At 57.1% G+C, this 24,772-nt stretch overlaps 1 protein-coding gene across 5 annotated transcripts in view; it reads right to left on the bottom strand.

The window, feature by feature from the left end:
- DPP9 (dipeptidyl peptidase 9) overlaps positions 1-24,772 on the bottom strand; it is a 51,638-nt gene that overhangs the window by 1,581 nt on the left and 25,285 nt on the right. For 2 of the 5 annotated variants that reach the window (XM_012436335.3, XM_064382052.1), the window contains 11 exons: positions 22,220-22,320; positions 19,167-19,344; positions 17,859-18,021; positions 13,701-13,780; positions 12,418-12,570; positions 11,575-11,710; positions 8,739-8,884; positions 7,782-7,928; positions 6,409-6,561; positions 5,630-5,772; positions 2,845-2,956 (listed from right to left, as the gene is read on the bottom strand). In XM_012436335.3, coding sequence (XP_012291758.2) covers positions 2,845-2,956; positions 5,630-5,772; positions 6,409-6,561; positions 7,782-7,928; positions 8,739-8,884; positions 11,575-11,710; positions 12,418-12,570; positions 13,701-13,780; positions 17,859-18,021; positions 19,167-19,344; positions 22,220-22,320 — 1,512 coding nt within the window. Of the gene's footprint in view, positions 1-2,844; positions 2,957-5,629; positions 5,773-6,121; positions 6,257-6,408; positions 6,562-7,781; positions 7,929-8,738; positions 8,885-11,574; positions 11,711-12,417; positions 12,571-13,700; positions 13,781-17,858; positions 18,022-19,166; positions 19,345-22,219; positions 22,321-24,772 lie in introns of those variants that run through there. The other 3 variants (XR_010344379.1, XM_012436334.3, XM_064382053.1) reach the window with 3 other exon arrangements.

Below are 24,772 nucleotides of genomic sequence, written 5' to 3'. Positions count from 1 at the left end.
AAAATGCCTTGCAGTGTGCACCTGCACAGATGAAAGATTTAGGAAGAAACCATGTGCCTCTTTCTCCCAAACCTGCTGACATGCGACCAACTCATCTCTGTGGAGGTGGCTGAGGCTTCAAGCCTCAGGGACATCTGGTGCCCTGGTCTTGAGCCATTTCCACTTTACCAAAAGGCATGTGACAAGCTCTGGGCCTTAGGACAGCTGCCTCTGAAGATCGTGAAGTGTTTTCTGAGTCCTCTTAGCACCCAAGGGTGATCAAGCCAAGGGGCAGGCAGCGACACGGAACTCCCCAGGCTCCTGAGACCTGGCCCAGCCAACACCAGGCCCCGGGATGGATCCACATGGGGGTGCAGGTCCTGCCTCTGGCCATGGGGGAGGGCTCTTGAGGCACTGATGGGCAACCCCTATAGCTCCCCACTGCCCCCTAGGGGCTGATGGGACTGACTAAGGCATGACCAGGTTCTCCACAAAGAACTCTAGGGCTGGCCGCAGCAGGGTCAAGTGGCCCATTCTACACCACCTCCTGCCAGTGAGATGGGTTTCTGAACCATCCCCTCCTCTCCAGGCTCCTCGACACCACCCTTGCCCATCACCCTGGGAATGCACCAAGCCACCCACTGGTCTCCCCTCCTCTACCCTTGCCATCTTTAATCCATCCCTGGATGAATCATGAGTTTGAGGACACCATCCCCAGCCTAGACCTCTGCAAGGACTTGCCAGTCTGACATCAAGACCAGCTTCCAGGTCCTGCTGCCCCAGGCACTCCAAGGCCCCACTCCTTCCCCAGACTGGCACTGGCACCACCCAGGACGGACCCTGTTGCCCTTGCCACTGGCCATCTGCACATGCTATACCCTTGCCTTCATGCCACCCTGGGTCCCAGCTGCCTGGTTTCTTCTTCCTCTTGGGCTGAGAGAGCAGAGGGAGAGTCTGTCTGGCTCCCCACTGAGCTTCCAGACCAAGCCCAAGGCCCCGCATGGGACAAATGTGATTTGTACCCAAACAGGGTCTGGGGCCACCAGCTGCCCGGCCCAGAAGTTTTGGGGTCTTTGAAACAGAAGGTAAGGGGCACTCCATCCATCCCACACATTGCCATGTTCCCACCCCGACAGCCTGTCTCATCTCAGCCTGCACTTCCTCATAGGGAGGCAGCAAGACAGGACCCTGGGCCCACCTGCTGAATGCTTTGCTTTTCTGAGCTGGAATCTCACTCTGTTGCCCAGGCTGGAGTGCAGTGGAGCGACCTTAGTTTACTGCAACCTCCGCCTCCCAGATTCAAGCATTCTCCTGCCTCAGTCTCCCAAGTAGCTGGGACTACACGTGCGCGCCACCACACCCGGCTAATTTTTGTATTTTTTAGTAGAGACGGGGTTTTGCCGTGGTGGCCAGGGCTGGTCTCAAGTGATCTACCCGCCTGAGCCTCCCGAAGTGCTGGGATTACAGGTGTGAGCCACTGCACCCTGCGTGAATGCTTTTCTGACAGAACTCGTTTGGCCCCAGCAGCCTCAGAGGAGGCAGAGTTATCATGTCCATTTCAAAGACAGAGAAAGGAGGGGCAAGGGTGAACGCCGTCCCAGCTACCGGGCCCTTGGGAGGGCAGTGGGCTTGGGTCTCACGCTGGGAAGAGACATCTGAAGTTCCATTCCAGCCCACCTGTCACCCCGGGGCTGCTTGGGATGTGGGGTGGCGGTGGGGACGCTGCCAAGAAATCAGCTCATCACTCTACAAGGCTGCTCTGCCTCCCGCCTGCTCTGCGGCGCCGTTTCCCTGCTCTGTTGAATGGCAACAGGACACTCTCCACAGGACAGAGCATGCCGAGGGGCCCAGGAAGCAGAGACTGTCTGCAGTCCACAGGTAACCAAACCTGGCCCTTTTGCCCCCAAAATACCTCGCGAATGTCCCGCCGTAACAACTATGGACCACGCCCCACTGTCCCCCAAGGCTGTCCACAGGGCAGCCAGAGAAATGTGGGTCAAACGGCAAGCCGCCCAATTCTACGCCTGGGATGGCAAGCCTGGGACATCTCCCATCACCCTCAGGTGGAAATCCAGCCGAAGCCCCGCCCCCACCGAGGCCCTGCCCCTCTATAGCAGAAGCCCCACCCTCCTTACGAGGCCCCGCTCCTTTAGCAGAAGCCCCACTCTCCTCACCACTGAGGCCCTGTTCTCCCATGGAGCCCTACCCTCTTCACCACTGAGGCCCCTCTCCCTACGGAGCACAATCCATTTACTGCAGAAGCCCCACCCACCATACTACTAAGGCCCCGTGCCTCTGCAGAAGACCCACCCTCCTCCCCATTGAGGCCCCGCCCACCTTGGCTGAGTCCCACATGGCTGCCAAGGCTCCACCTATGCCCCCACTCCCCTCCCGCTGGGTCCCCCAAGCCTGGCTAGCGCCACTCACTCTGGCACCCTTCACGGCTCTCTCCTGGGGGAATTCTTGGGCCCCAGCCCCTTGGTAAGGAGCTTGCTAGGGCCTTCAGCACTAAGCGGTTTCTCCTACGCAATTTCTCAGTTTCAAATAAAACCCCTCTGCGGGACAGTTTCGGTAAGGGTTCCTCCCTCCAGTAAATCCAGAGCTGGGGCGGGTGTGGCAGCCCACCGACCTCGACCTCGTGATCTCAGCACCAGAGGCAGGGGGAACCCTGAGCTGTCAAGACAGGACTGATGAATGATCCTGGGAGCTGGGAAGGCGGGCGCATGGGGCAGTGAGGTGGGGGTCTGGGAGCCCCAGATGCCCCAGGGAGCTGCTGATCACAGTGGGAAGCGCCCCCCACCCCACCCCCACCCTCAAGGCTCTGTCAGCTCCTGGGGATGGGCGAAGCCCCAAGGAGCCACCCACCTGGAGCTGGTAAGGTTTCCCTGCTCGGATCAGTTGGGAGACGAGGAAGTTTGTGTGGAAAAAGTGCACGTTTTCGTCCAGGAAGCCATGGAGAATGAGCAGGCGGTTGGGCCTGGAAAAGAGACAGGAAAACGGTGTGAGGCCCAGGATTGTCCTTGGGGTAGGAGGGGAGCAGATCACAAGGTAAGGAGTTCAAGACCAGACTGGCCAACATGGTGAAACCCCATCTCTACTAAATATATATATATATATAAATAATTAGCCAGGCATGGTGGCGGGTGCCTGAAATTCTAGCTACTTGGGAGACTGAGGTGGGAAAACTGCTTTAGCCTGGGAGGTGGAGGCTGCAGTGAGCTGAGATTGCACCACTGTACTCCAACCTGGGCAACAGAGCAAGACTGATCTCAAAAAAAAAACAAAAAACAAAAAACAGCTGAGTTTAGTGGTACACCTGTAGCCCAGCTACTGGGGAGGCTGAGGTGGGAGGATCACTTGAGCCCAGGAAGTGGAGGCTACAGTGAGCTATGATCATACCACTGTACTCCAGCCTGGGTGACAGAGCAAGACCCCATCTCTAAATTAAATTAAATAAAAAAAAAAAAAAAAAAAAAAGCCCAGGTCTGGCACAGTGGTTCAGGTTGATAATCTCAGTACTTTGGAGGCCAAGCTGGGTGGATGAGTCCAGGTGTTTGAGATCAGCCTGGGCAACATGGCAAAACCTCATCTCTACAAAAATATGAAAAAGTTGGCCAGATGTGGTGGTGCACAGCTGTGGTGGTGCACAGCTGTGGTCCCAGCTGAGCCTGAGGTAGGAGGATCACCTGAGCCCTGAGAGGCTGCAGTGAACAATGATTTTTTTTTTTTTTTTAATTTAAGACGCGGTGTCACCATGTTGGTCAGGCTGGTCTTGAACTCCTGACCTCAGGTGATCCGTCCACCTTGGCCTCCAAAGTGCTTGGATTCCAGGTGTGAGCCACTGCGCCTGGCCGAGTGAATTATGATTTAAAAAAAAAAAAAAAAAGGCTGGGCTCTGAGACTCATGCCTGTAATCCCAGCACTTTGGGAGGCTGAGGCGGGTGGATCACAAGGTCAGGAGTTCAAGAACAGCTTGGCCAAGATGGTGAAATCCCATCTCTACTAAAAATACAAAAATTAGCGGGCGTGATAGTGGGTAGGCCCTGTAATTCCAGCTAGTCAGAAGGCTGAAGCAGAGAATTGCTTGAACCTGGGAGGCAGAGGTTGCAGTGAGCCGAGATCAAGCCACTGTACTCCAGCATGGGTGATGATAGAGCGAGACTCTCAAAAAACAAAACAATAAAACGCACTAGGTGCCCTCTGTGGTCTGGAGCATGGCCTGGGCCACTGGTGAGGTCAACAAGCAGCCTCACCAGAATACGCTGATGAAGCCCTTCCTGTCCGATACAGGAGCCAGGGGCCACACACGGCCACTGAAATTCCAGGTTACATTCATCCAAATTAACTTAACTCACAAACCCACTGACACAGAGCACAGACTGGAGGCTGCCCCGGGACAGGGAGTGAGTGCTGATACAGGGAACAGGGCTTGACGCTGGAGTGCTAGAAATGTTCTGGGACCAGGGAAGGGCCGCTCCGAGGACTGCTTTAGGGAGACTTTTAGGTTATGTGATTTTCACCACAGTAAGTTATTATTATTGTTATTCGAGATGGAGTCTCGCTTTGTCACCCAGGCTGGAGTACAATGGTGCGATCTCGGCTCACTTCGACCTCACCCTCCCAGGTTCAAGCGATTCTCCTGCCTCAGCCTCCTGAGTAGCTGGGATTACAGGCATGTGTCACCACACCCGGCTAATTTTTATATTTTAGTACAGATGGGGGTTTCACCCTGTTGGTTAGGCTGGTCTTGAACTCCTGACTCCAACTGATTCTCCCACCTTGGCCTCCCAAAGTGCTGGGATTACAGACGTGAGCCACTGTGCCCGGTAGGCCTATTATTATTGTTGAGACAGTTTCTCTCTGTCACCCAGGCTGGAGTGCAGTGGCATGATGTCAGCTCACTACAACTCCACCTACTGGGTTCAAGTGATTTTCTGCCTCAGCCTTCCGAGTAGCTGGGATTACAGGTGTGCACCACCATGCCCGGCTAATTTTTTGTATTTTTTTTGTAGAGATGGGGTTTCACCACGTTGGCCAGGCTCGTCTGAACTCCTGCCTCAATCGACCCTCCTGCCTTGGCCTCCCGAAGTGCCCAGGCAGATTGTTAAGCCCCCAGGTAACTGCATGGGACTCTGGGGAACGTTTTCTGGAGATGTGCCAGAAAATGAGAATACTGTTTTCTCTCCATCAGAGAACAAGACCCATGTCAAAAGCAGAAAATGGGACATCAGAGCTGGCCCCTGGCCCAGTGGACATCTATGTCTAGGAGCACAAGACAGAGGCTGTAACGGGTCGTGGTGGGTGCAGGGCAGGGGAGTGCTTTTGGGGAGTAGGGGAGGCCTGCCTGTGAAAAGCAGTGACTCGAATTCCCTCATCCTTCCCAGGGCAGGGCTAGGAGCCTCCTTCCCCAGACCAGCATCTCCAGGTGCCCCTTCCTGCGAGGGGCAGGGAGGCGGGAGGGTGGGCAGGAGGGGACTGGGAGGCACATGCAGGCAGACGCCACAAAGGAGCACAGCTGGGGAGGTGGGAGCATGGCCTGAGGCTCCCTGGATGGGGTCCACTGGAGCGGGAGGTCACCCCAATGGAGACAGCAGGGGCAAGGTGCAGGAGAAGCCCTGGGGAGGAGCATAGGGCAGGGTGGTGGCCTTACTCGTTGGGCAGCTTCTCCACGTGCAGGGCCACGGAACCTGCCTCATAGCCATGCTGGTTGTTTTCGGGGACATCCATGTAGCGCTCGGTGTACCCTGTGTCGTAGGCCATCCAGACGGTGACCGGGGCACCCGCGATGGCCACCTGAGGGACCCAGCAGACGGATGGGGGCAGAGAGAGAGAGAGAGAGGCGTCGGGTCCTAGAGCCAGCATCAGCCACTGTCCCGGGGCTGCCCTGGAGCCTGTGAGGAGCGCTCATGCACACGGGGCCGGCAAAGGAGGGGCCCTCAGACCTCGTGGCCCCCGTGGACGATGTGTGGCTCGAGGGCGGGCAGGGCGCCACGGGCAGGCAGGTGCGGCCCCTCCCCGCCGCCGCAGAGGGCCGGGTCCCACTGCCCGTCTGCCTCCTCCTCCTCCTCATCGCCGCCGCCCCGCAGTGCCCTGACTGCCGCCGGCCTGGGGCCCCCCCGCCGCTCTGCACACCATGCCCCACCTCTGCCCATCCGAGGCCGGGGTCCCGGGCTCAGCCTCCCACAGAGAGCTGCTGGTGGGGTTTTGTGCAGCCGGATGCCATCCTGTGGTCGGCGGTGGCGGGCAATGAGGAGGGGGGCTCGGCCCCGTGGGGCTGCTGCGGGGAGAAACAGCCACGTGGCAAGGCCCCTGCCAAGGCGCCTCCCCGGGGGGTGGGCTCCGGGTGGCGCGGGCGGTGGGCGAACGCGGCGTAGACGGGGAAGGGGGCGGGGAGGGGTGTGGCTGAAGCTGGCCCGGGGCGGGACCCACCTTAAACACCTGGGGCTTGTGGATCAGCCCCATGAGCGAGAGGAAGCCCCCGTAGGACCAGCCATGGATGGCGACTCGGCTCAGGTCGATGAAGCCATACTTCTCGGCCACGAACTGAAGGCCCTCCACCTGGTCCTCGATCTCCACCTGGCCCTGGGGGACGAAGCCGGGCACCTCAGTTGCCTCCTTCCGGCGTACCCCTCCTCTGCAGTGACACCTCTGCCCCTTTCGGGGCGTCTCTCGCTGGAAGCCCACCGTCCCTCCAGGCCCGCCAACCCTGCAGCTACCCTGCTCTGCCACCTCCCAGGCAAGTGGCTCTGGGAGCTATGTCCCCTTTCTGGGCTTCAGTTTGCCCATCTCTAATACAGAATGTTAACAAGAAGAGGACCCATTTTCCAGAAGGCGCGAGGAAGAAACAGATAGGGTTGGCTGGGCGTGGTGGCTCATGCCTGTAATCCCAGCACTTTGGGAGGCCGAGGCGGGTGGATCACCTGAGGTCAGGAGTTCAAGATAAGCCTGACCAACATGGTGAAACCCCGTCTCTTTTTCTTTAAAAAAAAAAAAAGAGACAAGGGTGCCCAGGCATGTGCTAGGGCACAAAGAATGGCTGGTGCCATCACCGTCACTGTCATCACTACCAGCCGCATCCCCACCACTGCCACTGCCATGGTTTCAATGCTGGTGTCCCCTCTGAAGTCCGTGCTGAGATCACCACTGCGGCCTTCAAGCAACAGAGCCATGGGGCCCACCCTCATGAATAGGACGAGGGACCCTTATAAAAGGGCCTGATGGAGGGAGATCACTCCTTTTCCACCCCTCCCAACCCCTCTGCCATGTAGCAGGCAGCACTGGGCATCCTGAGTGGGGGCAGAGAGCAGCCCTCCCCGACTCAGCCCTGCCTTGGCCTTGGACCTCCCAGCCTCCAGAACTGTCAGAGATTTCCGTTCTTTAGAAATCCCCAGGCTGTGGGGTTTTGTCCCAGCAGCACAAAGAGGCTAAGATGATCGCCATCACCACCGTCATCGCCAGTGTCATCGCCACCAGCCCTGTCCAGCCCCGCCCTTGGGACTTCCTGAGGACCCGTCCCGTCCCGCGGTGTCTGACTGCGTCTGGGTTGCAGCCACTTGAGTTGTGTGTGCTCAGGCACCAGGCAGATTACATGGATGCCTGTGTCCCTGCAGGGTGCAGCCCAGGGCTGACCAGCAAGCATATGTCCCCTTTCATTCTAAAAGGCCACCTCGTTGAGCCTGCGTCACCCCAGCCAGAAGTGCCCTTCTGTGGGTGGGATTCCAGAGCTGCCCTCACGTCCACGCCCACACGGCCCAGGGCTCCCTTGCCAAGACCGGAAGGACCCAGCAGGAAGGAGTTGTTACCATTTGGTTTTTCAGGGCCCCTTCGAACCGAAGCCCCCGCTGACAGGAGCCTCTGCCATCAATGACGACCACGGCGTAGCCCAGGGAGGCCAGCGTGTTGAGCCGCAAGTACTTGATGCCTTTAAAGGAGTTATTCACCAGCTGCACCTGTGGGGAAGTGAGGGCAGAAGTCCAGCAGGAGACGCCAGGCAGGATGGGCAGGCCAGGGGAGATGCCGGCGGGCAGGGGAGACGCCGGCGGGCTGGGGAGATGCTGGCGGGTTGGGGACTGGGCCTGGCTGGGGCCTTAGAGCCTAAAGAAGGTGCCTGTGCTTCGGCATGAGGCCATGGCAGCCCTGGAGGCTCTGAATGGACACCTGGGAGTGAGGAGGTGGGAGGGGCCCTCTGTGCTCTGGGGCCTGCACTTGAGACCTTGCTAGGGCTCCTCAGCTGGGCCACTGCCCCAGTCCTGCCTGGAACAACCACTCTGGCACCACTGACACTGGGTGGCTGATTCTCTGGGCTAGGGCCAGTCTGGGCGTTGCAGGGCACTGAGCAGCCACTCCAGGCCAGAACTCCCAGTTGTGATGAACCACAAAGTCCCCAGACATCGCCCTGTGTCCCCCAGGCGGGCAGAGCTGCTCTGGGTGAGATCCGTGCCTAAGATGGTCCACCTGCCAATCTGCTGCCTACTCCCGACCCCTGCTCCGGGAATTGGGCCCAGGGCCCATGGCCACTTGTATCCCAACCTGGAGACTAGGGGACTTCCCAGAGGAAGAGGGGAGAGTCAGCAGGCGGAGAGGGAAGGGGAGGCATCCAGGAAAGACGGGGAGCATGCAGACAGGCACTGAGGCAGGAGTAAGACACCCCGAGAACGCTGTGTCGTCAGGACAGGCAGGGTCCTGGGACACCGGGTGAGTGGCCGGGGAGTCCTTGGGTGGATGGCGGGGTGGGGGCCCGGGGACAGGTGTGCACCCACCTGGGGGCCTCCATACACAAAGAGGACGGTGGGGTGCTTCTTCCCCGGCTGCAGGGCGTGGGGCTTGTAGATCATGCCATAGAGCTGCACGTCCGAGCGCGTCTGGAAGTGGAAGATCTCTGGAGGCACGTAATCCGGGGGGCAGCCTGCGGGAGACAGGGCAGCTGTGGCCTCCTGGGTGTCCGGCTGGCAGGGAAGCCACATCTGCCTGGCACCCTTGTTCCACCGCCCACCCCAAGCCTCAGAGGGTGGGCCGAAGCACCCCCTCTTCTCCTAGGCTTCCTGAGGGTTGATGATTGAAAAAAAATTGTTTTTTAATGAAAATAAAATCTGTACAGTTTTTGTAGAGATGGGGTCTCTTCTCCCTGTTGCCCAGGCTGGTCTTGACTTCCTGGCCTCAAGCGAGCCTCCCACCTCGGCCTCCTGAGTAGGGTCACTGCTATTTTTGCAAAGCAACAGTGGCTGACCAATTAGGATGGTGGGGGCTTTTCTTTTTTTTTTTTGAGAGAGAGTCTTGCGATATCGACTCACTGTAACCTCCACCTCCCAGATTCAAGCAGTTCTCCTGCCTCAGCCTCCCCAGTAGCTGGGATTACATGCGCCACCACGCCTGGCTAATGTTTTTGTATTTTTAGTAGAAACAGGTTTCACAATGTTGGCCAGGCTGGTCTCCAACTGCTTGTTTTTTTTGTTTCTGTTTTTGTTTTTGTTTTGAGATGGAGTCTCGCTCTGTCACTCAGGCTGGAGTGCAGTGGTGTGATCTTGGCTCACTGCAACCTGCACCTCCCGGGCTCAAGCGATTCTCCTGCCTCAGCTTCCCGAGTAGCTGAGAAGCACAGCGGGTTTCAAGCCAGCGTGGGTGGTGCTCGCCACCACATTTGGCTAATTTCTGTATTTTTAGTAGAGACGGTTTCACCTTATTGGCCAGGCTGGTCTCAAACTCCTGACCTCAGGTGATCCACCTGCCTTGGTCTCCCCAAGGGGCTGGGATCACAGGCGGGAGTCACCTCAGCCAGTCATGGAACTCCTGATCTCAGGTGATCCACCCACCTTGGCCTCCCAAAGTGCTGGGATTACAGGTGTGAGCCACCGCACCTGGCCCAAAGTTTTTTCTTTAAAGAAATGTATGTAGGTAAATGTGGTGAGACAATTTATTGAGTAAAGGGCACTGCAGGTCTGGGGCTGGCGGTTTACTGTGGAGGGCCAGACGGCAAATCCACTGGGCTCAGGGGATGGTGTGGCAGGGCACACTGTGCGCTGTGTCTCTTTGGCCACACACCACACGAGAAAGATGGCGCGCGGCTGGATTTGGCAGCCGTCGGCCGACTCCTAATGCAGGCAGTCTTCAAACGTGGCACAGATTGAGAGTTTCAGGAAACAGGGCCCTCGTTCCTCAGGGTGCTGGGGTTCCGGTCTCTGCCGCACTGCTGGGCCGCGTGCCCTTCTGAGCCCCTTGCCCTCCCTGGCCCGTCTCCTCATCTGAACCCAGTGCCCCAGCTCCTGCCCGTGTCGGCGCAGATGGGAGATTAGGGGACTGAGCTCTGGAGGGAGGCCTGGGATCTGTTTCTGCTCGGAGGGTGAGGGCATCACAGATGCTTTCCAGCCCACACCCCCCCAACATATGCCAGAAATGTGTTGTGGCTAGAATGTTCCGGAAGCCCAGCAATACGGCAGAGCCAGGGCCAGAGTGGTTGTCTTTGTACTGAGTGACGCCTGGGAGCCTGGGAGTGTGCTGGGCAGCTGGCTTTCATCCTGCACTCTGTGTATACAGTTGCGTTGATAAAGGACACTTCACAGTGATAAACTGACGTGTGTGATGGGGCCAGCGCTGGAACCCAGGGTCACCAGTGCAAGGTTCTGGCCAACCTCCAGGCTCTGGGGCAAGGTGTCGGGCTGCCTCATTTCCTGAGGCTCTGCATGTGACGGACTCCTTGCTCCTTTTCCTGACAAAGGCCTTGGAATGACAGTGCTGTTGTGGGTGGCAGCCTCTGGGCACGGGACACCATAAAGGACCCTCTACATGCCACTGTGGCCAGGACTCCAGGGTCCCTGAGAAGGTGAAGCGAAAGCTTGAGAACCAGTGGGTTTCAAGCCAGCGTGGGTGGACTCGGGGGTCCCGGCCACCCCTGCACGGACCACCACTGGTCAAAATGTTTTTAAGTTTTACCGTTTTTTAGAGTCAGGGTCTTGCTCTGTTGCCCAGGCTGGAGCGCAGTGGTGCAATCACAGCTCACTGCAGCCTCCGCCTCCTGGGCTCAAACCATCCTTTCCCCTCAGTCTCCTGAGCAGCTGGGACTACAGGTGCACAACACTATACCTGGCTAATTTTAAACATGTTTGTAGAGGGGGGTCTTGCTATGTTGCTCAGGCTGGCCTCAAACTCCTAGGCTCAAGCAGTCCTCCTGCCTCGGCCTCCCGAAGCACTGGGATTGCAGGTATGAGCCGCTATGCCCGGCTGATGAAAATGTTTACTCGTCACCTGCCCACTATCCTGGGAGCTCCCCAGTGACAGGGTCTGTCTCGTTGGTTGTCATTGGGCAGGGGGTTGGCACGGAGCGACATCCCTACTGGGTTCCATGCAGTCCAGCCCTTGACTGCAGCTGAGACCCAGGACTGTCTCGGGCGGCAGGGCCCACAGACTGCGGGGGCTGTCGGTCACGTCCTCTGATGAGTTATCAGGCTCCTGGGAGGGGCTTGGGTGCTGGGGGAGGCCAAGCAGGCCACCCCTAGGCCTCTGCCTCTCATCCCAGCATGGGGCCCTTGTCCCGTTTTACAGCCTGGAGAGCTGAGGCTCCTGTGGGGCTGGGCGGGGCGGCGGGGGGCTGGGGCTACTCACTGGCTGCCTCCATCATGCTGGCCCAGAAGCGGGGCTGCTTGTGCAGGGGGTCGTCGTCGGGGCCGCTCAGCTTGTAGACGTGCACGCAGGGCGGCGTGCTCACACTGCTGTAGTGGCTGACGAACATGTCGAAGTTCTGGGGTGGAATGGGGCAATGAGCTCCAGGGGATGCCGCTGCGCCCCTCCTCTGAGTGCCCATCACAGCTTTGGGATAGCTTCCCTCCCACCCGCTCCCATCCCTGTGCCCCTGCCTGTCATAAAACCTCAAAGCTCCATTCACTGCTGCAAGGTGTGCACCACTGCCATTGCCCCCTTCTGCAGAGCAGGAAGCTGAGGCTAGGAGGCGCCTGTCCCCCAGCCAGGGGCCCATGGGCAGTCACTAACGTCTTGGGATCTGCTGAAGGCTCTGCCGTTGCCCAGGCCTGCGTGCTTTCTGGTTCCACAGCTGGCAAACTGCAGCCAACTCGTGTCCTGGACTAGGGGTAGCCCTCTGCATGGCTACCACCTGACATTCTAGAATGTTCCGAGAGGCTAAGGGCCATATACCACTGCACACAGAGCGGCAGGGCCCAGGCTCATCAGACAGGCACTGAGGGGCTCCACCATTTACTACACTGCGGGGGGTGGTGGGCAATTCACTCCTTGAGGCAGGCGGTGCCCACCCCTGCCTCCTGGGTAAGCAATTCCCAGGGAGGAAGGGGTGGGCCCCGCCTGCCCCGAGGCAGCTATGAGCATGCGAGACCCTGAGAATGACCCTGAGTACTGTGCCTGGCCATCAGAGACTGCTCTGGCTGGGAGCTGCTGGATGGGCATGGGGTGGTGCTGAGGCTGGGCGGTGCTCACCTGGCTCATGGAGCAGCTGTGGGAAAAGCCGAGTGTGGTGAGGCGCACGATCTCCCCAGCTGCCTCGTAGCTGACCACGTAGAGGTGGTGCTCCAGTGGCGTGTCCTTCGTGCCCTGGAAGTACACCAGCTTGGTCTCCTCGTTGACCCAGATCTGCAGGGGGATAGGGGATCCTTGTGACACATCCCAGATGCCTCTAAGCCCACGCTCCTCTCCATGCCCCACGGAAGTGGACCCCATGTTCCTCCTTGGACTTGGGGTGCATTCTGTTCTCTCCCAAGTCTGGCTCTGACTGCCGGCTGGAGATGAACCGTCCCTGAGAGATGCGCCTATCTGGCCCTGGGGGCCAAAAGCAGCCCTTGGTGGAGCTGGGAACTGCATGTCCTCAGGTGGGACTCGGAGCCTGCACTCCACCCCCAGATGGCTCTTTCCGGGCTTGAATTGGGAGGGACTGCCAGAGCCAGGTGGGAAGGCCAGGGAGGGCACTGCGCCCGAGACAGAGGCTCCAGGGAACCTGGCAGACTCCGGCCTGGTCAGCCATTCCTTCGACCCAGGTGCTTGGGTTCAGAAGTGGCAGGGCCCTACCTCCCTGGAAAAGTCCCAGGAGGCACCGAAGTGGGGTCTCCTGGAGGATCGGGACGGCAGCCTGCACTGCGTAAGCACCAGGGCCCTCTGGCCCGAAGGCGGCAGCAGCTCCTTCCCCCGCGCTCCGACACTAACAGTCTCCAAACCACTGCTGCTGCTGGGAGCCAGCAGGCTTTGGCTGATGCCCGGAAAGGAGCCAGGAGACCACAGAGCCCCGAGGGATGAGAGGGAGTCGCCCCTGTGCCCAGGGCCTGAGAGGCCAGTGGAGGCAGCTGGAGCCTGGGGTGACCAGGGACCCCTGGTGAAGAAACTGAGGATAAGTGGTCTCCTGGGACAGTGGGGCACAGGCCTCCAGATCGGGGAGCATCTCGTCCCACAAGGCAGCTGCACGCATAGCCCTGCAGAGGACATGCTTCCTCTTTCATGATTTCTAAAAGGCTTCCAACATTTTTCTTAATTTCAGGGTAAAAGGATAAAACACCCGAATGGCACAACGTTCAAGATGAGACAGGGATGTGATGAAATGATTGGCTTGTGTGTACGGCAGATGCTGTGCTGAGGCCTGCAAACTGCTTAAAGCAGAGTCCTCACAGGTCTGTGTGAACGTATGCGTGAGTGTGTGCACATGCATGTATGTTCGTGTGTGTGTAAAACACCCGTGTGTGGAGCAGGGGAGGACGGCAAGGAGACCCTGGTACCTTGGAACCGTGCCTCGCCAAAACCTCCCATTCACCGCTGGTCAGAGCAATCTCTTCCTTAATGGGGCACTTAAATTCACCTGGAAGGAAAGAAAGAAGGGAGGTGAAGGGGTCTGGGAGGCAGTGCAGGCGCACAAAGGCACCCAGGCCAAACTCCACCCGAGCCAACTTGCCACGGAGCCGCTGAAGCCCCAGCTTGCCATGAACTCACACGCCAGCACAGGCCACTGGGTCAGGCCTGCCAGACAGGCGAGGAGGCCTGTGAGGCCTATTCCTTCCACGTGGATGGCAGGCCCAGTGTTTCCCACGAGAAACCAGCTGGCGCCTGGCTCATGGCTATAATCCCAGCACTTTGGGAAGCTGAGGCAGGAGGGTCGCCTGAGGCCAGGAGTTTGAGACCAGCCTGGGCAACATAGTGAGATCCCGTCTCTAAAAAAAAAAAAGTTAGCCAGACATGGTGGCATGTGCCTGTGGTCCAAGCTACTTGGGAGACAGAGCTGGGAGGATCGCTTGAGCCCAGGAGGCTGAGGCTGTGGTGAGCTATGAGGGAACCCCTGCACTCCAGCCTGGATGACAGAGCAAGAGCCTTTTTTTTTTTTTTTTTTTTTTTTATAAAGACAGGGTGTTTCACCATGTTGGTCAGGCTGGTATTGAACTCCTGACCTCAGGTGATCTGCCCACCTTGGCCTCCAAAGTGCTTGGATTACAGGCGTGAGCCACTGTGCCCGGCCAAGAACCTGTCTTTTTAAAAAAAAAAAGAAAAGAAACTAGGAATCTGGATTTTTATTGGGATTCCCCAATTTTAGAACCCTCCAAAGGCCACATGACATCTGTGTGTGGCACAGGGGAGAGTGGAGCCAACCGGGTCCATCACCTCTTAGGACACTTTAGGATTTTGTAGAACAAGAGTTTTTTTTGTTTTTTTTTTAAGATAGAGTTTTGCTCTTGTCACCCAGGCTGGAGTGCAATGGCATGTTTTCGGTTCACTGCAACCTCCACTCCCCGGGTTCAGGTGATTCTCCTGCCTCAGCCTCCCAAGTAGCTAGGATTACAGGCGCCCACTACCACGCAGACTAATTTTTGTGCTTTTAGTAAAGATGGGGTTTCTCCATGTTGGTCAGGCCGGTCTCGAACTCCTGACCTCAGATGATTCACCCGCCTTGGCCTCCCAAAGTGCTGAGACTACAGGCATGAGCCACCACGCCTGGCCGACTTTTTTTGGTGGGGGGCAAGGGTGGTTACAAACAGGGTATTATGTTGCCCAGGCTGGTCTTAAACTCCTGGGCTCAAGCGATCCTCCTGCCTTGGCCTCTGAAAGTGCTGGAAACCCAGGTGTGAGCCACGTGCCTGGCTGGAACAAGACATTGGTGAAAGCGCTAGGGCTGGAGACCAAGGCTCTGCTGGTTCTATGACTGGTTTTTTCAGGGCTGGGAGGGTTGACCTCACTTTTGCATTCTTACCAGTAAAGAATGACAGTGTGGGACGCGTCACAGCACGCAGCAGAAACACACTGAGAGTCTGTAAATGAGGACTCATTGTCCTCTCTTAACCTTTTGGGTCTAAACAAACCGCTGCAAACCTGTCTGTTGGGAGGGATGAACAGCACGGGAGAGGAGACTTGGTTTCCCTGGCGTGGAGGTCTGGGTGGGGTTACTTGTGGTATCGGGGCCTGGGGAGGAGAGGGGTTCCTACCCAGCCCCGGGACCCAGGGTCCTGCCTGAGTCCCAGCGTGTTCCTTCTGATGGGATATCACTCGGGTCACCTCCTTGCCGTGCAGCTGCTGTCTAGGAGATGTGTGTTGTGTGCTGGGGGCCGAGCAGGGTGCTGGGAAACCTGGTGTGCCCACCTCACAGGCCGGGGGGTTCCTGGGGGCACCGCAGCAGCCTGGAGGGTCCGTGCCCCTGGAGGGCAGTAACTGCTGCCAGCTCCACTCGAGACTACATTTGAAACATGAACGCTCAGGCTGGCCCATTTTCTCATGGGGGCAAAAGAAGCATCTACATGAAATCCCAAAGCCAGGCAGTGCTGGCTGAGCCAGCCAGCCAGAAAGCAAAACACCGATGAGCTGAAGACAGATCCCCACCCAGGAGGACCCCAATACTGGCCTGAAGCAGCTGTCACCACGCCCCCCGCCCCCTCAGTTCGCACTCAGCTCCGAGGCAGCCTATGGCATCGCCCGTCCCTGGCTCATTCTCCCCTCGGCTCCTGCACTCCTGGACGCCTCCATCCCTGGAGTCTCTGTCCCCTGTGTTGGGACCTGCCTTGGCTGCTGTGTGGCCTCTGCCCCCAAAGGGCACCGGGCCACATCTAGGGACATCTTTGGTTGTCACGGCTGGAGGCCAGGGATGCTGCTCAGTGCACAGATGGCCGTGCCACAGAGAACCATCCAGCTCCAGCGCCCACGGTGTCCCTGCTCTAACGTTAAAGAGCCCAGGCTGGGCTCCCTGACCACCCTGCCTCTCTCTTCAGATTCGACCCTTGAGAGCTCTGTCCCATCCCAAGACTGACACCGTCAGCGTGCAAGGACACCCACGCTCCCGCCAGGAATCTGGCTTGGTTCCCCAAGCTCGAGGCACGGGAAATGGCCCACACAGCATCTCCTGGGCTGAAGCGATCCTCCTGCTTTGGCCTCCGCGGGTTTGGACGTCCAAACCCGACTCTGGATTTTTCTCTCCTCAAACAGTCCCTCTCGGAGTCTGTCTCAGGCTGGACCTGCAGACACCTCTGGGCATCCACGCTGCCTCCCTCCTCTCTGATCCCCAACCCGTTCCACTGCAGACGGTGTGGGCTCAGCTGCCAGAGCATGTCCAGAATCAGACCTACCAGGACAGCTCAGCCACTGCCATGGCAGCAAGCCTGTCGCCTCCCCCAGCCCCTGGGCCCGTGCAAGCTGCAACCAGAGGAGTCATCTGGTTTTTTTTTTTTTGAGACAGAGTCTCACTGTTACCAGGCGGTGGCGCGAACTCAGCTTAATGCAACCTCCGCCTCCCAGGTTCAAGCGATTCTCTTGCCTCAGCCTCCTGAGTAGCTGGGATTACAGGTGTGTGCCACCATGCCCAGCTAATTTTTGTATTTTCAGTAGAGATGGGGTTTCCCCATGTTAGCCGGGATGGTCTCGATCTCCTGACCTCGTGATCCGTCCACCTCGGCCTCCCAAAGTGCTGGGATTACAGGTGTGAGCCACTGTGCCTGGACGAGGAGTCATCTTAAACCGAGGTGAGGGTGACAACTCCCTGTTTCCCTCGGGGTCAAAGCCAAGTCCTCCTGGAGGCCCAGCAGGACCTGCGCTATCTGCTCTTTCCCTCCCCACCCTCTCCTCCCTGTTCTCCCTCTGCTCCAGCCACAGGGGCCTCCTCCCTATTCCTCCAACATGCCAAGCACAGTCCTGCCCCAGGGCCTTTGCACGGGCTGTGGCTCTGCCCAGAGCTGCTGTGTGGACCCCTCACCTCCTCCAGGCTCCCGCTCCACAGCACGCTATCCAGAGACATCCTCATGCTCTCCCGTTCTAGAAAGAAGGCCCCTTGCACTCAAGCCTCTTGCTGACTGCATTTCCTTCCTCCACGCTCATCATGCCAGAGGCAGTACCTCTGGTTTGTGGAATACTGCCTCCTCCACTAGAATGCCCCAAGAGCGTTTTTTTTTCCTTTTTTTTTTTTTTGTTTACGATGAATAATTCTGTTACTACTACCTACAGCAGGCACCAGCAAGGGTTTCTACAAAGGGCTGGACAGTAAATCTTGGCCTTGCATGACAGTTTCTGCTGTGACTACTCAGTTCCACTGCTACAGCACAAAAGTGGCCACAGACAGTCTGTAAACAAGTGGCTGTGGCCCAGTGCCAATAAAACTTTATTGATGAACACAGCTGGCGGGCCGAATTTGACCTGTGGGCCATAGGCGGCCAACCCTTGGTCATGCTAAGGGCCTGGCACAGGGGAGGTGCTCAGTAAATCTGCTGCCTGAATAAGCCAATAGCTGCCTGCTCTAAGCCCTGCCAGATCGTGACCAGTCACTGGGGAAGCCTGGCTTCCTGCCCATCCTTGTACCCCCTCCTGCAGGGCGTGCCTGCTGAGTGGGGAGCCGGTCAATGAACAAACAGCATATTGAACCACATGTGACTAACACAATGAGTCAACAGCATTCGTCAAGCTCTGCTCACCTTCCCCAGGGCTGAAGGGCTCACTCCAGTCATAGCCCTGAGATTTTAAAATGGCGGTGACTTTGTACAAATGGCAGAAGCCGGTTTTGCACTCATTGGCGCGGAGGAAGCAGAGCTCGTCCTCTCCCTCTGATTGGGGGAAGGGATAGAAGATGTCATGAACCTGTCCGGAAAGGAGACAGAAGATACGTCAGAAGGCGGGGGCAGCTGGGCATAGTGGCTCACACCTGTAATCCTGGCAGGCTGGGCATGGCGCCTCACACCTATAATCCCGGCAGTTTGGGGGGTTGGGGCGGGAAACTTGCTTGAGCCCAGGAGTCTGAGAGACCAGCCTGGACAACATAGTAAGATCCTACCTCTAAAAATAAAGAGGTAAGTTAGCCAAGCATGGTGGTGTAGGCTTGCAGTCATAGCTACTCAGGACGCTGAGGTGGAAGGACCACTTAAGCCCCGGAGGTCGAGGCTGCAGTGAGCTATGACTGAACCACTGCACTGCACTCCAGTCTGGGAAACAGAGCAACCCTGTCTCTAATTTTTAAAAAAAGCCAGGTGCGGTGGCTCACGCCTGTAATCCCAGCACTTTGAGGAGGCTGAGGCGGGCAGATCACCTGAGGTCGGAAGTTTGAGACCAGCCTGACCAACATGGAGAAACCTGTCTCTACTAAAAATACAATTACCCAGGCCGGGCGCGGTGGCTCAAGCCTGTAATCCCAGCACTTTGGGAGGCCGAGGCGGGTGGATCACGAGGTCGAGAGATCGAGACCATCCTGGTCAACATTGTGAAACCCCGTCTCTATTAATACAAAAAAAATTAGCTGGGCACGGTGGCGCGTGCCTGTAATCCCAGCTACTCAGGAGGCTGAGGCAGGAGAATTGCCTGAACCCAGGAGGCGGAGGTTGCGGTGAGCCGAGATCGCGCCATTGCACTCCAGCCTGGGTAACAAGAGCGAGACCCCGTCTCAAAAAAAAAAAAAAAAAAAAAAAAAAAATACAATTACCCAGGTGTGGTGGTGCATGCCTGTAATCCCAGCTACCCGGGAAGCTGAGGCAGGAGAATCGCTTGAACCCGGGAGGCAGATGTTGCAGTGAGCCAAGATCGCATCACTGCACTCCAGCCTGGGCAGCAAGAGCAAAACTCTGTCTCAAAAAAAAAAAATGTATGAGGGATAGGCTCCAATGGGAGCCAGTCTCACCAGCCTCCCAGACCCTCTTCCCCACTAGCCAGGGATGGCCAAGCCCTGAGCTCCCTTCTCCATGCAAGGGCAAACCCCCTGCCACTGGCACTCAGCTGGCGCTTGCCCCGCTTACATTGATCCAGACATTCGTGACCTCCTCATACACCACGTATGGCTGGACGTTCCTGGGGACCGCTCTGGCGGAGGCTAGCCGCTGCTCCTCATTCTCTGTGCTCGGGATGAACAGTGCTGGGGGGAGGAGGACGAGCTGCAGCCACTGCTGGGGCCGGTCCAGGAACATGGCCCAGGCACTGAGGGGGAAGACGGGAGGGAAGCAGGGAGCCTCAGTGGCCCGCAGAGAAGCTAGGGGTGCAGTGTCCAAACCCCGGTGGAATCAGGACCGGGCTTCCTGCACCGGTTTCACCTGCTCTTGGCGAAGCAACCCCACAGCACCCACAGGCTTCCTTCCTGGCATGTGCTTAGGGGATGACAGGATTTGTGACAAGCCTCCATGATCCGAGTGTTCCGGAAACAGTGGCCTAAGTCTCAGGGCGGCAAGCTGTAAGTTTCTCCTCTTCACCGACTCCTGGCCCACAGTTGCCAGGCTTTATTTCATAGCTTGCTTTATTTTATTTATTATTGAGACGGAGTTTTGCTCTTGTTGCCCAGGCTGGAGTGCAGTGGCGCGATCTCAGCTCACTGCAGCCTCCACCTCCCAAGTTCTAGAGATTCTACAGCCTCAGTCTCCCAAGCTGCTGGAATTACAGGCGCCCGCCACCGCACCTGGCTAATTTGTATAGTTTTAGTACAGTTGGGGTTTCGCCATGTTGCCCAGGCTGGTCTCGAACTTCTGACCTCAAATGATCCACCAGCCTCAGCATCCCAAAGTGCTGGGATTACAGGCATGAGCCACTGCGCCCGGCCTGAATGAACAATTTTTAAACTTGAATTTATTTTCAGAGATGTCAGTGCTCTACGTGGAAAAGCAGCACCTCCACACAAAGAAAGAGCAACGAAAACCAAACCAGAGGGAAGCATCACAGGGATGTGAAGCCCTAATGAGAGTGGGCGCCGGGCTCAGACCTGCCATCCCAGCATTTGAGAGGCCAAGGCGGGAGGACTGCTTGAGCCCGGGAGTTTGAGACCAGCCTGGCCAACACGGCAAGACCCTGTTGCTACAAAAAATAAAAATATTAGCAAGGCACAGTGGCTCCTGCCTGTGATCCCAGCTACTCAGGAGGCTGAGGTGGGAGGACTGCTTGAGTCCAGGAGTTTGAGGGTACAGTGAGCTATGATGGTGCCACTTCCCTTCAGCCTGGGCCACAGAGAAAAACCCCATCTCTTCAAAAAATATAAAAAATTTAAAAAGGAAAGAAGACCTAGCAGTGTAGCGCAGGGGAAGCAGGTTTTTTTTTTCTTTTGAGACAGGGTCTTGCTCTGTCACCAGGCTGGAGTTCAAGAGGCGTGATCTTGGCTCACTGCAAACTCCACCTCCCGGGTTCAAGTGATTCTCCTGCCTCAGTCTCCCGAATAGCTGAGACTACAGGCACACACCACCATGCCCAGCTAATTTTTGTATTTTTAGCAGAGATGGGGTTTCACCATATTGGCCAGGATGGTCTCGATCTGTTGACCTCGTGATGTGCCTACCTTGGTCTCCCAAAATGCTGGGATTACAGGTTCGAGCCACTGTACATGGCCGGGAAGCAGTTTTTCTTTTTACCTTTTTTTTTTTTTGAGACGGAGTCTTGCTCTGTCACCAGGCTGCAATGCAATGGCGTGATCTGAGCTTACTGCAACTTCCGCCTCCCGGATTCAAGCAATTCCCCTGCCTCAGCCTCCGGAGAAGCTAGGACTACAGGCATGCGCCACCACGCCCTGCTAGTTTTCTGTATTTTGGTAGAGACAGGGATTCACCACGTTGGCCAGGATGGTTTCAAGCTCCTGACCTTGTGATGTACCTGCCTCGGCTGTAAAGTGCTGAGATTACGGGTGTGAGCCACTGCGCCCAGCCCTCTTTTTACTTTTTTGAGACAGAGTCTCGCACTGTCGCTCAGACTGGAGAGCAATGGTGCAATCTTAGCTCACTGCAACCTTCACTTCCCGGGTTCAAGCAATTCTCCTCCCTCAGCCTCCCGAGTAGCTGGGATTACAGGTGCACGCCACCAGGCCCAGCTAATTTTTTGTATTTTTGGTAGAGATGGGGGTTCGCTGGCCAGGCTGGTCTCAAACTCCTGACATCGTGATTCGCCTGCCTCAGCCTCCCAAAGTGCTCGGATTACAGGCATGAGCCACTGCGGCCGGCCTTGGGAAGCAGTTTTTCTGTGAAACAGGGCCAGATATTAAATACTTTCAGTTTGGTGGGCCACAGTTTCTGTCACAGCTACTCAATTATGCGACTGAGAGTCCGGAAACAGGCTGGCGCAGCTGCGTGCCAACACAACTTTATGCATGGATGCTAGGATGTGGACGTCACGTTACTTTCACATGTGACAAAATCTTCTGTGAATCCCCTCCCTTCTGACCCCCAATCACTTAAAAGCATGAATGCCAAGGCAGAGGCAGGCTAATCACTTGAGGCCAGGAGTTCGAGATCAGCCTGGTCAACATGTGAAATCCCATCTCTACTAAAAATACAAACTCGAACCACTGTACTCCAGCCTGGGCGACAGAGTGAGACTCCATCTCAAAAAATAATAAATAAATAAATAAGCGTAAATGCCATTCTGAGCTCATGGAATGTCCAAAAACAGGCAGAGGCTAAATTTGCCCGCTGAGGCTTGGCCCATTTAGGCAGGTGGTAGAGCATTTTCTCCCTGACATGGCTGGGAGGCTGTGGAGTGAGTACGGGGAGCACCTCTACTTTGCAACTCGGTTTTTCTGACTGAGCCTGAGGTCTGGGGACACCTGAGATCCCCTCTGTAGGTCTCCTCCCCACTTTGGGAGACTAGACCCGCGTGTGTTGGTGGCTCTGGCACTGGGACTCACAAGTCCAGTGTGTCATCCTGAAACTGGCCGAGGTCAGGAGGGCCCTTTGGACACTGGGCTGAGACCCGTCCTTGCGGTGGCACTGCGGGAAGGCATATGAGCAGGTGGAAGGAATGGCACAGAAGGCCGGGAGGCGGCTTCGGTGGCTGCCCAGGGCCCTGCCTGTGAATTCCTCGGGTCCCAGCCGGAGACACTCACTATTTGCCGTCCCGGGTCCACCCGGCCCTGGCGATGTACTCCACCTTCGGGAACAGCGAGCTGAAGGGCTGCACCAGCTCCTTCTCCTGGGTCGAGACGATCTGAAGGGAAACAGGTGTGGGTCACTGGCCTGCCCAGTGTGACCCACACCTATTTTGTCGTGTCCCCCGAAGATTCATATGCTGGAGTGCCAGCCCCCAGGACCCCAGAACGTAACCTTCTTTGAAAATGGGGCCCCTGCAGATGTACTGAGTTAAGGCAAGGTTGTACGGAGAAGAGTGGGCCCTGATCCAGCAAGACTGCCGTCCTTACAAGGGAGACATGTGGACACACACACAGGGAGGTCGCCTTGAAAAGGGACACAGGAAGCAACGGCCACCAAGAAGCCATGGAGAAGGAGCCACCTGCCAGCAGCCTGGTGTTGGACACTGAGCCCAGAATCACGAGACAGTCAATTTTGGCCACATAAGCCACCCAGTCTGTGGTAGTTTGTTATGGCCCAAACAAATGAGTACAGGCACTCAACAGGGGCAGGTGGGTGGGGTAAGCCAATGGCAGCACCCCAGCGTGTGCCTGGACCCAAAGGCTCTGGTCTGGGCTGTCCCTTAGAGCCAGGTGGCTCTGGGCAAGCACAGCCCCTGGACCCAGGGTTTCCCCACACATAAACAGGGTTGGCACGGCGTCTCCAGGGGATTGACAGAAAGGGGACTGGGTCTTCCTCCCACCTAAATGGGGCTGGCATGGCATCTCCAGGAGATTAAAGGGAGAAAGGGTGGCGGGGCCTCCAGCTCTACCACTTGAGTGGGTCACCAGCCCTACATCTCCAAGCTGCCTTGTTTGACTGGCATCACCCAAGCCCACCTAAGGACTCTGCACATCTGAGAGTGCAAGGAGCCACGAAAACAGCGGCCCACGCCTGTGATCCCAGCACTTTGAGAGGCCGAGGTGGGTGGATCACTTGAGGTCAGGTGTTCGAGAACAGCCTGGGCAATGTGGACAGACCCCATCTCTACAAAACCTACAATTAGTTAGGCGTGGTGGTGCATGCCGGGAGTGCCAGCTACTCAAGAGGCTGAGGCAAGAAGACTGCCTTGAGCCTGGGAGGTTGAGGCTGCAGTGGGCCGTGACTGCACCAGTGTACTCCGGCCTGCATGACAGTGAGACCCCGTCTCAAAAAACAAGAACAAATAAAACCAAACCCCAGCCTGAAGGGTGGTTTCATGTGGATCACTGGCAAAGCCACTCAGACTGATCACCTGAAATGTGTCACAATGCTCCTGTCAAGAATACAAAAGAGGTCTGGAGAGCCTAATCGTGTCAAAAAGGATCCACCCTGGCCAGGCGCGGTGGCTCACGTCTGTAAACCCTGCACTTCGGGAGGTGGAGGCGGGTGGATCGCAAGGTCAGGAGTTCAAAACCAGCCTGGCCAATATGGTGAAACCCCGTCTCTACTAAAAATATAAGAATTATCCAGGCGTGGTGGCAATGCCTGTAGTCCTAGCTACTCAGGAGGCTGAGGCAGGAGAATCGCTTGAACCAGGCAGTCAAGAGGTTTCAGTGAGCTGAGATCATGCCACTGCATTCCAGCCTGGCAACAGCACGAGACTCCATCTCAAAAAAAAAAAGAATTCAACCCTCCAAATTATGAAAACAGCTTCGTTTTATCTTACACGCTTCCCCAAAACATGATGTCACTTCTGCAAAAGCACACAGGGGCCTACTTGGTTTGTCTCTGCCCTTCCATCCTGTGGTGCAGGGAAAGCGAGGGTGTCTCTGGATGCCTGGTGTCCCCACCGTCAATGACTCTCCTCTGCCCCAGCCTCTTTCGCCCAGGGCTCTGTCTGTGAGTTCTCCAATGTGACACTACCTAACTTCCTGACACCTTTCTAGATCTTATGGGATTTGCAACTTCCGAGAGAACTGATCAGTGAGGGCGGCTGCGGAGCCCCCGGGGGGTGGGGACGTGAGAGACGGGAGGAATATGCTGGGCTGGAGGTGGGTGGCTGGGACGGCAGGGGCCGAGGGAGATATGGTCAGAGGTATAATCTGCTGGTGACACCTTTTGCTGACTGATGACACCTCCAGGCTGTGGGGTCCTTTGAGATGACCCCCAGGTGATGAGGACCCTGCTTACTGGATGCTAATGAGGTGGCAGGGAGGGGGGTCCAGAACACTCCCCTCCCCACAGTAGCTGACCCGAGGATCTGTCCGAAATACTGGAGGAGAAACACCTCATCCGAGGCTGGGGTCCCCCCGGTGTCTGCCCCACAGAGTTCTCTGTTCTAGAAACTTGGAGAGAGGGCAGCTCTGGACCCACACATCACGCCCTCCCAGGGGAGCCTGCGAGTGCCTGCCCAGCCTGTCCTCGCAGGACCCCTACCCGATGCTTGTTCCTTACCTCAGGCATGGCCTTGAGTCTCAGGACCCCCTCTGTGAGACAGGGAGGCCAGCTCGCCATGCCAGATTCCAGACCGCAGGCCCAGACACATGCAGGGATGGCCCCAGGCAGTCCAGGCAGCAGGGCTGGGGCCTTGGGAGTGCCCCCAGAAGGGA

This window comes from Aotus nancymaae, unplaced genomic scaffold, assembly GCF_030222135.1.
Source record: "Aotus nancymaae isolate 86718 unplaced genomic scaffold, 86718_ANA_hifiasm-v0.15.2.pri h1tg000028l, whole genome shotgun sequence".
NCBI classification, from domain to species: Eukaryota; Metazoa; Chordata; class Mammalia; order Primates; family Aotidae; genus Aotus; species Aotus nancymaae.
The sequence above is the reverse complement of the archived record's forward strand: the minus strand, read 5'-3'. Positions and strand labels throughout refer to the sequence as shown.